Consider the following 14179-nt stretch of genomic DNA (forward strand, 5'->3'; position numbering starts at 1 on the left):
CATCGTGTATATATACCACATTTTCTTCATCCAGTCATCCAAGGATGGACACGTAGGTTAGTTCCATATTTTGGTTATTGTAAATAGAGCTGTAATGAACATGGGAGTGCAGGTATCTTTGAACATGATGATTTCAATTTCTTTGGATTTATACCCAGTAGTGGAATTGCTGGATCATATGGTAGCTGTATCTGCAGTTGTTTGAGGAAACTCCATGCTGTTTTCCGTAACGGCTGTGCTAATTTACAGTCCCACCAATAGTGTAGAAGAATTCCCCTTTCTCCACATCCTTGCCAACATTTGTTAGTCTTGGTCTTCTTGTTGATGGCCTGTCTAACTGGGGTGAGATGATATCTCAACACGGTTTCAATTTGCATTTCTCTAACGACTAGTGATGCTGAGCATTTTTTCATGTATCTGTTAGTCATTTGTATGTCTTTCTTTGAATAATGTCTTTTCATCTCTTTTGCCCATTTTTTGATTGGATTATTTGTTTTTTACTGTATGGTTGCTTGGATTCTTTGTATATTCTAGATATTAATCCCTTGTCGAATGTAGAGCTTGCAAATATTTTCCTCCACTCTGTAATTGTCTTTCTATTCTGTTGATTGATTCTTTTCCTGTGAGAAAAAAATAAAGAGCGTCCAAATTGGAGAGTACATCTTCCTGTGAGAAATACCAATTTGTCTCTTTTGCCGATTTTTTAATTGGGTTGCTTGATTTTTTCTTGTAAAGTTTCAGTTCCTTGTATATTCTGGATATTAATATTTTGTCAGATGTATACTTTGCAAATATTTTCTCCCACTCTGTTGGTTGTCTTTCCACTCTGTTGGTTGTTTCTTTTGCTGTGCAGAAGCTTTTTAGTTTGGTATAATCTCATTTGTTTATTTTTCCTTTGGTTGCCTGTGCTTTTGGGGTTATATTCATGAAGTCTGTATCCAGTCCTACTTCCTGAAGGTTTTCTCCCATGTTTTCTTTAGGAAGTTTTATTTTTTCAGGGTGTATATTTAATTATTTAATCCATTTTGAGTTGATTTTAGTATATGGTGAGAGCTATGGGTCTAGTTTCATTCTCCTGCATATCAATATCCAGTTATCCCAGGACCATTTGCTGAAGAGGCAGTCTCTTCCCCAGTGTATAGGCTTGGTGCCTTTTTCAAAGATCAGATGGCTGTAGGTGTGTGGGTTCGTTTCAGGGTTCTCTATTCTATTCCATTGATCAGTGTGTCTGTTTTTATGCCAGTTCCATGCTGTTTTGGTTATTATAGCTTTGTAGTATATTTTAAAGTCAGGTAGTGTTATGCCTCCGGCTTTTTTTTTTTTTCTCAGCATTGCTTTGGATATGCATGTTTTTATGTTATTCCATATAAATGTCTGGATAGTTTTGTCTGTTTCTGAGAAAAATGTCATTGGAATTTTAATAGGGATTGCATTGAATTTGTATATCCCCTTGGGCAGTATGGACATTTTCATATTGTTGACTCTTCCAATCCAAGAGCATGGACTATCTTTCCATCTTCTTGTATCCTCTCTAATTTCTCTCAGCAGTGGTTTGTAGTTCTCATTATAGAGATTTTTCACATCCTTGGTTAATTCAATTCCTAAGTATTTTATTTTTTTGGTGGTTACTGTAAATGTACAAGCTTTCTTGATTTCTCTTTCTGCATGTTCACTATTAGAGAATAGAAATGCTACTGATTTTTGTGTGTTGATTTTGTATCCTGCTACTTTGCTGAAATCATTTATCAACTCCAAGAATTTTTTTGTAGAGGCTTTAGGCTGTTCAATATATAGGATCATGTCGTTTACAAAGAGTGACAGTTTGTCTTCATTTTTTTCAGTCTGGATGCCCTTTATTTCCTTCTCTTCTCTGATTGCTCTGACTAGTACTTCCAACACTATGTTGAATAGGAGTGGTGAGAGTGGGCATCCTTGTCTAGTTTCTGTTCTTAAGGGAAAAGCTTTCAGCTTTTCCCCATTCAGGATGATATTGGCAGTGGGTTTTTCATAAATGGCTTTAATTATGTCAAGATACTTTCCATCTATACATAACTTACAGAAGGTCTTTGCCATAAATGAATGTTGAATTTTATCAAATGCTTTTTCAGCATCTATAGTGAAGAACAAAAGGTCCTTGTGTTTAATTTTATTAATATGGTGTATCACATTTATTGATTTGCATATGTTGAACAAACCTTGCATCACTGAAATGAATCCCACTTGATCGTGGTGTATAATTTTACATATGTGTTGCTGTTTTCTGTTAGCTAGCATTTTATTGAAGATTTTTGCATCTATATTCATCAAGGATATCGGTCTGTAGTTTTCTTTTTTAGTTTTATCTTTACGTGGTTTTGGTATCAGGGTGATGTTTTCTTCATAAAATGAGTTTGGAAGAATTGCCTCTGTTTCAATCTCTTGGAATAGTTTGTAAAGAATTGGTGTCAATTCTTCTTTGAACATTTGGTAATATTCTGCTGTGAATCCATCTGGTCCTGGGCTTTTCTTTGTTGGGAGCCTTCTGATAACAGCTTCAATCTTCTTTATTGTTATTGGTCTGTTCAGATTTTCTACATCTTCTTGGCTCAGTTTTGGTAGCTTGTGTGTGTCCAGAACTTTATCCATTTCCTCCAAATTTTCAAGTTTGTTGGCATATAGTTGTTTATAGTAGTCTTGAATGATTCCTTGTATTTCAGTTGTATCATTTGTAATATCACCTTTTTCATTTCTAATTTTTGTTATTTGGATCTCCTCTCTTCTTTTTTTAGTTAGTCATACTAATGGTTCATCAGTTTTATTCATCTTTTCAAAAAACCAACTTTTTGATTCATTGATCTTTTGTATTGTTTTTGGGGTTTCTATTTCTTTAAGTTCTGCTCCGATCTTAATTATTTCTATCCATCTGCTAACTTTGGGTTTGTATTGTTCTTCTTTTTCTAATTCTTTAAGGTGAAGTGTTAGGAAGATATACAAATGGCCAACAGTCATATGAAAAAATGCTCCACATAACTCAGCATTCGGAAAATGCAAATCAAAACCACACTGTGATACCATCTCACCCCAGTTAGGATGGCTAATAAACTAAAGACTGTGAATGATAAATGCTGGCAAGGTTGTGGACAAAAAAGAACTCTCATACATTGCTGGTGTGACCGCAAAATGGTGCAGCCTCTATGGAAAATGTTGTGGCGTTTCCTCAGACAATTGCAGATAAATCTACCAGATGACTCAGCTATCCCACTGCTGGGAATATACCCAGAGGAATGGAAATCATCAAGTCAAAAGTACACCTGTTCCCCAATGTTCATTGCGGCACTCTTTACAATAGCTAAGTGTTGGAACCAGCCCAAATGTCCATCATCAGATGAGTGGATATGGAAAATGTGGTATATCTACACAATGGAATACTACTGTGCTATAAAAAAGAATGAAATACTGCCATTTGCAATGGCATGATGGACCTAAACAGGATTATATGAAGTGAAACAAGTCAGGCACAGAAAGAGAAATATCACATGTTCTCACTTATTTGTGGGAGCTAAAAATAAATAAGTAAATGTACAAAACGTGGGGGGGGATATAACAATTACAATTCATTGAAGTTTATACAACATGCAAACAGAAAGGACATTGTTGCAAGGGAGGGGGAGTGGGAGGAAGGAGGGAGGTTTCAATAATCAACCACATTGTATATTGACAAAATAAAGCAAAAATAAATAAATAAATAAATAAATAATAAATTATTAATGAAAACAACAACAACAAAAACCCAAATTGGAGAGTATGGAGTCAAACTGTCCTTGTTTATAGGTGACATGATCTTAAGTATAGAAAAACCTAGACTCTACCAAAAAACTCTTACAGCTGATTAACAATTTCAGTAATGTTGCAGGATAAAAAATCAACACCTCAAAATCAATAGCATTTTTATACTCCAATGGCAAGCTAGCAGAAAGTGAAATTAAGAAATCAAGTCTATTTACAGTAATCACAAAAATAATAAAATGCCAAGGTATTAATTTAAGCAAGGAGGTGAAAAATCTCTACAATGAGAACTAAAAAACACTACTGAAAGAAATTAAAGGGGACAAAAAAAGAGGGAAGAAAAATCATACTCTTGGATGGGAAGAATTAATATGAAAATGTCCATTCTACACAAACAATCTATAGATTCAATGCAATCCTGATGAAAATACCATTGACATTCTTCTCAGAGATAGAAAAAGCAATGTAAATATTCATATGGCAAAACAAAGACTTCAAATAGCCAAAACAATTCTGAGCAAAAAAAATAAAGCTGGAAGCATAACACTACCCAACTTCAAATTGTATTATAAAGCTATTGTAACCACAACAGTGTGGTACTGCCATAAATACAGACACCCAGATCAATGGAACAGAATAGGAATCCCGGGAATCAACCCGCATACTTACAGCCAATTGATATTTGAGAAAGCCAGCAAGAACATACATTGTGGAAGAGACTACCTCTTCAATAAATGGTGCTGGGAAATTTAGACATTCATATGCAGAAAAATGAAGCTGGACCTGTACCTCCCAGCGTATAACAAAATCAACTAAAAATGTATTAAAGACTTAAATATAAGACCTGAAGCCAAAAAATTACTAAAGAAAAATACAGAGAAAACCCTTCAGATTTGTCCCTGTCCTTGGACTGGACAAAAACATTATGAATAAGAAGACCCTGAAAGCACAGGCAATAAAAGAAAAAGTAAATAAATGTGTTTATATTTACTCTTTTCTTTCTAAATCATGGGCCATTGGACCTCATGAGGGAAACCAGGACACTGCGACCACATTCATCTCGTTGGTCCTCTCAGATTATCCACACCTCCCGGCACCCAACAGTCTGGTGTTCTTACACATCTACACAGTTACTCGGGTGGGGAACTAGTGCATAACTGTGGTCATGTGGAACAATCTCAGTCTTCATACATCCATGTACTTTTCCACAGCCATTTATTTTCATTGAATATTTGTCATTCCAATGTATCCACACATAAATTGATACAAATCTTACTTATAGAAAACAAATGTATCTTCTTCAAAGGTTGTAGGTCACAATTTTTCACTGGGTACACATCTGTGGTTATAGAATTGTTCATGCTAGCATTGACTTTCTATGACTACATTGTCACTGTTTGCAATCCCCCACTTTACTCTAGTTGCTATATCTCATAAGCTCTTCGGTCTCCTTGTAGCTAAAACTCACATATGGGGTGGACTCTGTTCCTTGACACTCAAATATTCCCTTTGGGAACTATCTTACTGTGGATGTAACATCATAAAGCACAATGGTTGTGAGCACTTTCTGTACTCACTGAATCCTACTCTGAGTCCTACATAGACACATGACATGTTTATTCATTCATACCTTAAATAAGCCTTATAGCCTCCTGATCCTTCTAGCTATTATAGTTGTCACTATCAAGATATCGTGTACTGGTGTATTTTGGAAAGCTCTCTCCACCTATGCTTTCCTCTTGACCCCCATCACCATTTTGGGGGGTCATTCTCCTTCTCTACCATGTGCCCAAATACCAAAGCTCATGGCTCCTGGTCAAAGTGACCAATGTGATATTCAGAGTTATCATCTCCATGGGGATTTCATGAGCAAAGTTGGGAAAGAGACAGTCAGCAAGTTATTTAACTCCATACAGCATTCTCAATTAATATAAGTCAAAGTAATGTATATTTACTTATGTACCAACTGTGCTCAATTTTTTTTCATATATGTTTTTTAGCGATAGTTTCTCTTTAAGTGAATATAGATTTATGTTTTACATCAATTAAATATTGCATGTGTCATTGTTTTTAGTGCCCGGAATGTCTCAAAATTACCTCTGATTTAATACACATATAATGAATACATTCTGATTCACTTCACTTCAGGGGGTTTCATAAAGAAATGTATTTCAAAATCTCTTTCCTTTACTCTATGGAATTCAGGATTAAGAACAAGGTGTCTATATTTAGGGTCTTATGAAGAATGAAACTTAGGCTATCGTTAGCTGTAAGTTGTGCTTAATAAAAGTGCTACAAACATAGAGGTGACAACCTTTCCTGGATCCACATTCAAGTGTTCATCAATGACTCATATGACTCTGGAAGTTCTCTAAAACACAACTCTTTGTTGTTCCTTAAAACTTCATTTCAAGTCAAACAAAGACCCTCCAGTTTACATTATGGATAATATTATCTCACATTAAACAAGCAGATGATGAATATATAACTAATATCTGTCCACATCACTTATTTTTGAGTATGAATACAATGTATATGAATGGTGTTGAAATCACTGTGAATATCACAAAAAATTTCAAGTTATTTCTAACAAAACTTCCTACTATTGCTAAGTGATACAATGAAAAATACAAGCACAGCGTACTTTTTGATCACCCATTCTCACGATAAACTTATCCCTCCTGTCATTCTTCTCCCTAGCAGTAAACCACATCTATATCTACTTAGTGGCTTTAAAAAAGGACAATCGTTATTTACCTGTGGCTTCTCAATTAATGCACTTGTCAATCAGTGCAGTTGTTACTATTTGCAAACTAAATCTACTTCTCCAAGAGTCTGCTCTCTGAGCCATCATTGTCATTAAGTTGGTCTTCAGCAGTTGATACAAAATTAATCTACTTTCCTTGTTTATTAATCTTATGTCAGCCATTAATCACAAATTTTCTATTATAATATTTTAAAATGTAAAATCAGTTTATTTCATTCCTACCTTACTATTGTCCAACAGTTTCCTATAATATTTGTGATGAAAATCTAACCATTTACCTAATGTGGCATTTCCTTCATTCTCTAAGGTCATCATTTAAAAATTAAAATATATTGAAAAATATGTTTTAAACAAACACCCATGTAACTCTCAAGTAGATCAATAGATAAAACATTGCCAGAGATTATAAACCCTTTCTTTCTACACCCAGCAGAAGTGAACAGTATGACTTTTACTGTAATGGTAAACTTGCTTTTTATATGGATTCATTCTCTATGGACATGTCTCAAAATTACAAATTGCTATTCCCACTTTGCATAGTTTATGAGAAGGAAATTATGCAGTACATATTCCATATATCTGACTTTTATAAATGAGCATTTACAGATTATTCATGTTTTTGCATATATTCATAGTTTGCTTAATTTTGTTCCCATTTGCTATTTCATGGCATAAATATTCCAGATTTTTTCTTTAATTCAGTTTGTAATGATGGACATTGGGATGTTTAGTTTTGGGGCATATATATATGACTGTATTGCGTGTATGTACTCATTAGAATGGATTTCACACCTAGAAGTATTGTGCATTTAATTATCAATTTTTAAAGGGTTTGTATCAGTTTATGCTACTAATAGCAACGTGTGCTAATTCTTAAATTATTATCCTCTTACTCACCAGCACTTAGGATTATCAGATTTTAGGATTTACACCTGTTTGCTTTATGTAAAACATTTTGTTATAGCTTTAATTTGAATGTTTATTATTGTTGAGGTACGTAATATTTTACTGAGTTTTTTTCTTTTGTAAAGTGCCTTCATATGCCAATTTACCAGTATTCCCTTAAATTATTTGTCATTATAAATATATGAATTTCTTGTATATTACTAGTATTATCCCTTTGTGGTTGTATACCTTGAAAATATATTTGCATTTTGGATTTACTCTTTACTTACTTAATATCCTTTGATAAACAACAAATTTGAATTTTAACTTAGTCCACTATATTCCTCTTGTAATTGTTCTGCAATTGTTAAAGATTGTATTTATCTATGCTTCAGGTCAAAAAGATATTCCTTTGCATTATATTCAAGAATGCTTTTGGTCTTTCAATTTAAAAATTTTTTTTTCATGGATGGCGTGAGTTGTAGGTGTATCACAGATTGTTTTATTTGTAAAACACTGTGAATTTTCTCTTTGTCTTTGTCATGCTTCCCCTTAGGCAGAAAGAGGACAATTCCCATGTGATTGCCTGGAATAATAGAAAGTGTGTGAAAGTCTTGCAAACTATAGAAAAAGATTTAAATGATCCCGTGTGGTTTGAATGTTTTCTCCATGTGCTTATGCTTTCTGCCTGTAGAACCGAACACTACCAATAGCAAGTGCCCCTTCCACCTGGTCCTGAAATGAAAACATATGGGAAGGTGAGTGCATATGTTCTGAGACAAACCCAGCACAGCAGAGGTGTGATCACCACCAACACTGATTAACCACTTTAATTTTACTCATACTAATATTCCACTGCAACATGCTGTTTACTAAAAAACAAATCCATTCTCTCCTTATTGCTCTGCAATCCCAATATTGTCATAAACCAAGTGCCTATATAGGCTCATCAGCATCAGGTTTATCTGTTGCTGTAATAATTATATTAAAGAATTATGGCTTGGACAAACATTTAATTGTACAGAAGTTGAGAAAAATGATAAAGAAGAAATAATATTTGAAGGGATGATTGTTAAAAATTATCCAGAATTAAAGGACATCAAATTACATATATATTTTTATGCAGCATAATAGGGTAAAAAACACAAGAAATCAAAAAGAAAATTACATTAAAAAGAGCAATAGAAATGAATTCTAATCTCCCTTCAAAGTGGCAACTTGACTGACAGCTGACTGCCCATCAGCAAAAATGGAAGGCCTGATTGTGAGAAGATATCTTCAATGGGTTGAAAAAATTTAACTTCATGTCTTGTAGTTTACATTCAGTAAAAGTATAATTAAAAAACTAAAGTAGAACAATTTTTCATAAAATATAACTTAGGACAATTTGTCTAAATCATGCACATTAACAGAAATCCGTAAGTGTATATCCCCATAGATTCCTGATATAATTCCAGATAGAAATACTGCAACTGAAAACTGATACACTCTATTATTCAATAAACCTATGAATTGCCTTATTAAAAAATGTATGTTCAAAATGAGTTTTAATTAAAAAATGAAACATTAATATGGAATGTTAAATGACGGCACAATATCATGTCGATATGCAGAATGTTGTTGAGTAAGTTCTTTACAAGAAATTCTGACTTAGAAAGCTAGGAATATAAAGAAACTGAAGGTGCAAAACTCACTAATTGTACTAAGTCTGCTTTATTGAAATAGGACTGTGACTTTCAGTTTGCGAATTTCGTCAGTTTTGTATTTTTAACGAATACATAATGAATTAAATTGTATGATTAATGCTATTCCTATTTTTCTAAAACCAGATAAACAATTTTTTCAACCTTCCCATATGATACAATGACTTAAAATTAATGATATTCTAAATTAGGAAGAAGGGACTTTCTTCTAATTGTCTTGTTTGTAGCTCATTGCAAACCCCTATCAAGATTCTCCAGGGTGTGATTCCCCAAGGTCATGCATTTAGTTTTAAAACATACAACACTGTACCTGAATTTAGTCTTCAAATCTGACTCACATTTAAGAGTTTCTTATGCTGTCTATGATTTTCATTTTATAATCAGGGAAAATGTAATTTCTCTGTAACTTTAGTGGCATATTCTTTAAAGGAAAATCCTGTTACCTATTAGAAACTAGAACAATTTTTATAAAAAGTTAATTTTTGAGAAAAATTTGTTTGAAAATTTTATTATTTGAATAAAAGGAGCCTTCAGTAAATATGTCTATAAAGGATATTTGTCTTCTGGGGAGTTCCTAATCTAAGTGCTGTATTTTAATTCTTAGGTGAAAAAACCTGAAATGGGAAATATAATAATTTTGGCATAGAAACGTCTGTGTGATCTTATTAGCAGTCCAGTGGTATACATCTGATTAATTTGAGAATAAGAATACAAGGTATGGATCTTAATTTCCTACACCTTTAAGAATCTTAAGGTGGATTTGTCTTGGCACCTTACATGTGTATTCTAATAAGGTTTCATCACTTTGGAGACTATTACAGTAATATTAGTTACTTGTTCTCAATTTAAAAAATCTTAGCAGAAGAACGAAAAACTTATGGAAATGTAGATAAATATGCCAAACTATGTATAATAATTGTGATTTTGAGGCCATGTAGGTGGAAGCAAATCAGAGCAGTATAACTGTGAAATCTGGATTAATCAAGGATTTCTGGAACAGTGTTGCCTGGAACTTGATATTAAAAGGTAATAGTGCATAGAGTTTGATGGAAAAAGAGGTCATTCTTGTTAGAAGAGATACTTTGTCGAAGTCATTATATAACAAAAGAACACGTTTTGTGTGTGAAAAGGATAAAAAAATGCAGGAGTGAGAAAATAAAGGGAGGAGCAGTGAAGAGTCTGGATGTGCTCGGACTTTAGATATGATGGAAATCCAGACAGAGTGCTTAGGTTTTAAGGGTTTTGTAAGAACGTCATTTTAAAAATGTTATGAGGATTTGAGCACCATCCGCAAAATAAAGTGAAAATAGTATCAGTGTTACAGGCGGGAGAAGGCAGACAGACTGAAGATCCAGTGTTACCTGCTGAGTAGTGGGTGTTGGGGTGGGAATAAATACAGAAGCACATTTTGAGCATCTCTTTCACTTCACCCTAACTGCCTTTCTAACAATGGGAATCTGGTATTAAAAGGGAATCAGATGCAGACGGAGAAAGAGAAAATAAAGATTTTCTGTTGATGGCTTCTGATCCAGTTAGAAAAGTGTATCTACGACAGGTGGAAAAGTTAGAAGGGAATCAGGAAAGAAAGCTGTTTTTAACATGCCTCTGATTATGTTTTCCACTTCTTGTCTTTCATTTAGTTTTTTTTTTTCTTTTAAATAACATTTTTTGGAAACTTATTGATTGGCCATATCTATGGGGTATAGAGTTGAATATCAATACCCGTGTGCAATACGTGATGCTCAAATCAGGGTAATTAGTATATCCAACACTTTACTGTGTAATCATTTTTCATAACATTTCCTTTTCCTTCTCTGCACCACTTCATATTTCTGTTAGGTTATTACTAGAAAAGCTAACACTTTAAAATAGTCATACGGAATTGGGAATGACAGCTTAGTACCAGTTTAACTGAGGAAACTTATTAATACAATGTTCTCATCACTGTCTTAAAAAATGAAATACCAGCATAGAAACATACTTTTAATATCCCCAGTGGCAGGCTCTGTATGTGCATCTCTTTTAGTCTGTCCTATTGCCATGAACGAAGTTGTATTTTACTGTTATTCTTTGATTCCTCTTATGCTTTCTTTGTCAATGACTGAACTGTAAGTGAAATTCATATATTAAATGATAATTGTTTAATCTTTACTCAGGGTCAGAAATTTTGTAAGCATTCAGTAAGCACAGATATGTATATAATCTGTAAAAGAACATTAGGAGATAGCCTCCTTTCTTGTTTTAAAAATGTGGAATTGAGTCAGTGAAGGGTAAAGAAAGTAATCCATATTTAAGAAGCCAGTAAGTGGCCAAAGAGAGGTTCAAATGGGGAAAAATAAAAGCAAAAAAAACCCTAAACAAACAAACAAACAAAAAACAAAAACAAAAACCTGAATCCTTGTATTTTACAATCCACACAAGAACGGTGAGTCATTGGGAGCTGCCTCCATTCCCTCATCCCTACTCTCTCTGTTCTGTCTGGCTGCTCAGGATGAAATCTCTGATTTTCCTACAAGAGGAACGACAATGCTGACTGGGAGAAATGTGAGTGCTGGAGCCAATTTTGTCCTGTTGGGCTTCTCAGAGTTCCCACCCCTCAAGGTGCCCCTCTTCCTGCTGTTCTTGGCCATCTACACTGTCACTGTGTTTGGAAACTTGGGAATGATTTTGATCATCAGGGTCAGTCCCAAACTCCACACCCCAATGTACTTTTTCCTCAGTCATTTATCTTTCCTCGATCTCTGTTATTCCTCAGTTAATACCCCTGAACTATTAGAGATCTTGGTTGTGAAAACCAAGACTGTGTCCTTCTTGAGTTGCATGATTCAATTTTTCATCGGCTGCACATTTGTGATTACAGAAGTGTTCATGTTAACAGTGATGGCCTATGACCGGTTTGTGGCTGTTTGTAACCCCCTGCTCTACACAGTCGCTATGTCTCCTAAGCTCTGTGCTCTCCTCGTAGCTGGAACTTACATATGGGGTGCACTCTGTTCCTTGACTCTCACATACTGCCTTTTGGAGCTATCCTACTGTGGATCTACCATAAATCACTATTGCTGTGAGTTTTCGGCCCTCCTGTCTGTATCCTGCTCTGACACGCACTTCAGCCTGATGGTGATGTTAGTCATTTCTACATTCAATGAGGCTTGTAGCCTCCTGGTTATCTTAACTTCCTATGCCTTCATAGTTGTCACCATCATCAAGATACCTTCTAAGGGTGTTTTTCGGAAAGCCTTCTCCACCTGTGCCTCTCACCTGACTGCCATCACCATTTTCCATGGGATTCTTCTTGTTCTCTACTGTGTGCCCAAATCTAAGGGCTCATGGATCCTCATTAAAGTAGCCACTTTGTTTTACACCATTGTGATCCCTATGCTAAATCCTCTTATCTACAGCGTTAGAAATAAAGATGTAAAGGAGGCTGTCAAGATGTTAATTCACACCAAAGTGCTTTCTCACTCAATGTAATCACTCACAGGAGCAGATACACACACTTCATGAAATACGACACTGTTTAGATAAGTACTTTTGAATACTAATTCTCTATGTTACTTTCTCCAGGAAAGAAAAGTCAGAACGTTATCAGTACCTTACAAATAGCCCATAAGTATAAATTTTAATGGGGCCTCTGTTTGAAATTTGTATAAATTGATTCTCTGAATATACAGTCCATTTTATCACACATGCACTATATTTCTTCCCCAATTGTGATGTGTCTATTCACTGTCTTGATAATGTACTTAGGTGTACAGATTTCCTTATTTTTCTTGATGCACAATTTATCAAAGTGTTCCTTAATACAGGGAAGTGCTTTTAATATGCTGTTTAGTAAATATTTCTTTTCTCCAAAATAATAGTCTCATATTTTATGTGCTATTTGTCCCAAATCCTATACATTCTTCTGTCTTTTATGTTATGTTCTATTTTCTTTTGTTTTATATCCTAGATTTTACTTTGTCTTTTTACATTGATTTCTACATTCATTTCTAAGATCAACCTGGAATGGATTTTTGATGTAAAAGGAGAATAGACTTATTTTGTATTTTAACTTATGAAGGTATTTGTCTCAACAATATTTATTGAAAAGTTACTCCCTTGTAACTTCTATGCAGTGTTTTATTTTTACAAAGTAAGAGTTCATATATGTATGGTGAATGTGTAGACTTTATATATGTTTATGTTTATTTTAGAGTCAGAAGCACCTGTAAATATTAAGCTCTGATATGCAGTACAACAACTTCTGAAAATTTGATATTTTTCTTGTATGGTGATGAAATATTTTTGGGCCTTCATTTCTCCAAACTAATTTTAGCATCATCCCTGTTTGGATTAAGGGTAGAATTGCAGTCAATCTACACATTGGGAAGAAATGGCAAATTTATATCACCAAATCCTCTAAATCATAAGCTTACTGTATCTTTCTGTGTTTTTAGATTTACTAAAAGTCTTACAATAAAGGTTTTACCATATTTTCTTTTTAAAGTTTTTATAAATGTTTTATTAAATAAATTACTGAGTGCTTGGAATTTTCAAGCCTACTTTTCATGTTTATTGTAAAATGTGTGTTTTTAAATATTCATACAATATATTTTTATATTTCTTTTTCTTCTAACAAACAAGACCTCTTATTAATTTTATAATTTATTTGTAGATTATTTTGTAATTCCAACGTTTATATCACATACTCTCTGAATAAACATGTTATTATTTTGTTGTTTCAGATATGACAAATATAAACATTTTTACTTTGGTTGATAAAAATATATTTTACCACATTTCTATAGAGAATAAATAGCTTCAGAGGAAAAGCTTTCTTAAACCAGAAAATGAAACATTTAAGTAAAGTACCAACAATGTTTTAAATAAAAGTCATAAAAACATTACCTTCAATGGATATTCAGTCTCATGTAATGAATTTCTTCTCTTTTTGATCATGTCTAGCAGTTTCAATAGCTCATTAGTTTCTTCATTAGAGTTCTGGATATTTTAGTTTCGTTCACTGATGTTAAAGTTATTGGAAAACTTTATTTAAGGGTATTTAATGTCTTTCACATAA

General features: G+C 33.7%; 1 protein-coding gene across 1 annotated transcript; it reads left to right on the forward strand.

Annotated features, from left to right (window-relative positions):
- Positions 1 to 11646: 11646 nt before the first annotated feature.
- Positions 11647 to 12591, forward strand: LOC134391820 (olfactory receptor 1165-like). Its single transcript, XM_063115742.1, has one exon. The coding sequence runs from the start codon at positions 11647 to 11649 to the stop codon at positions 12589 to 12591; it is 945 nt and encodes a 314-aa protein (XP_062971812.1).
- Positions 12592 to 14179: the final 1588 nt, after the last annotated feature.

The sequence above is a fragment of the Cynocephalus volans genome, chromosome 12 (genome assembly GCF_027409185.1).
Source record: "Cynocephalus volans isolate mCynVol1 chromosome 12, mCynVol1.pri, whole genome shotgun sequence".
Lineage (NCBI taxonomy): Eukaryota > Metazoa > Chordata > Mammalia > Dermoptera > Cynocephalidae > Cynocephalus > Cynocephalus volans.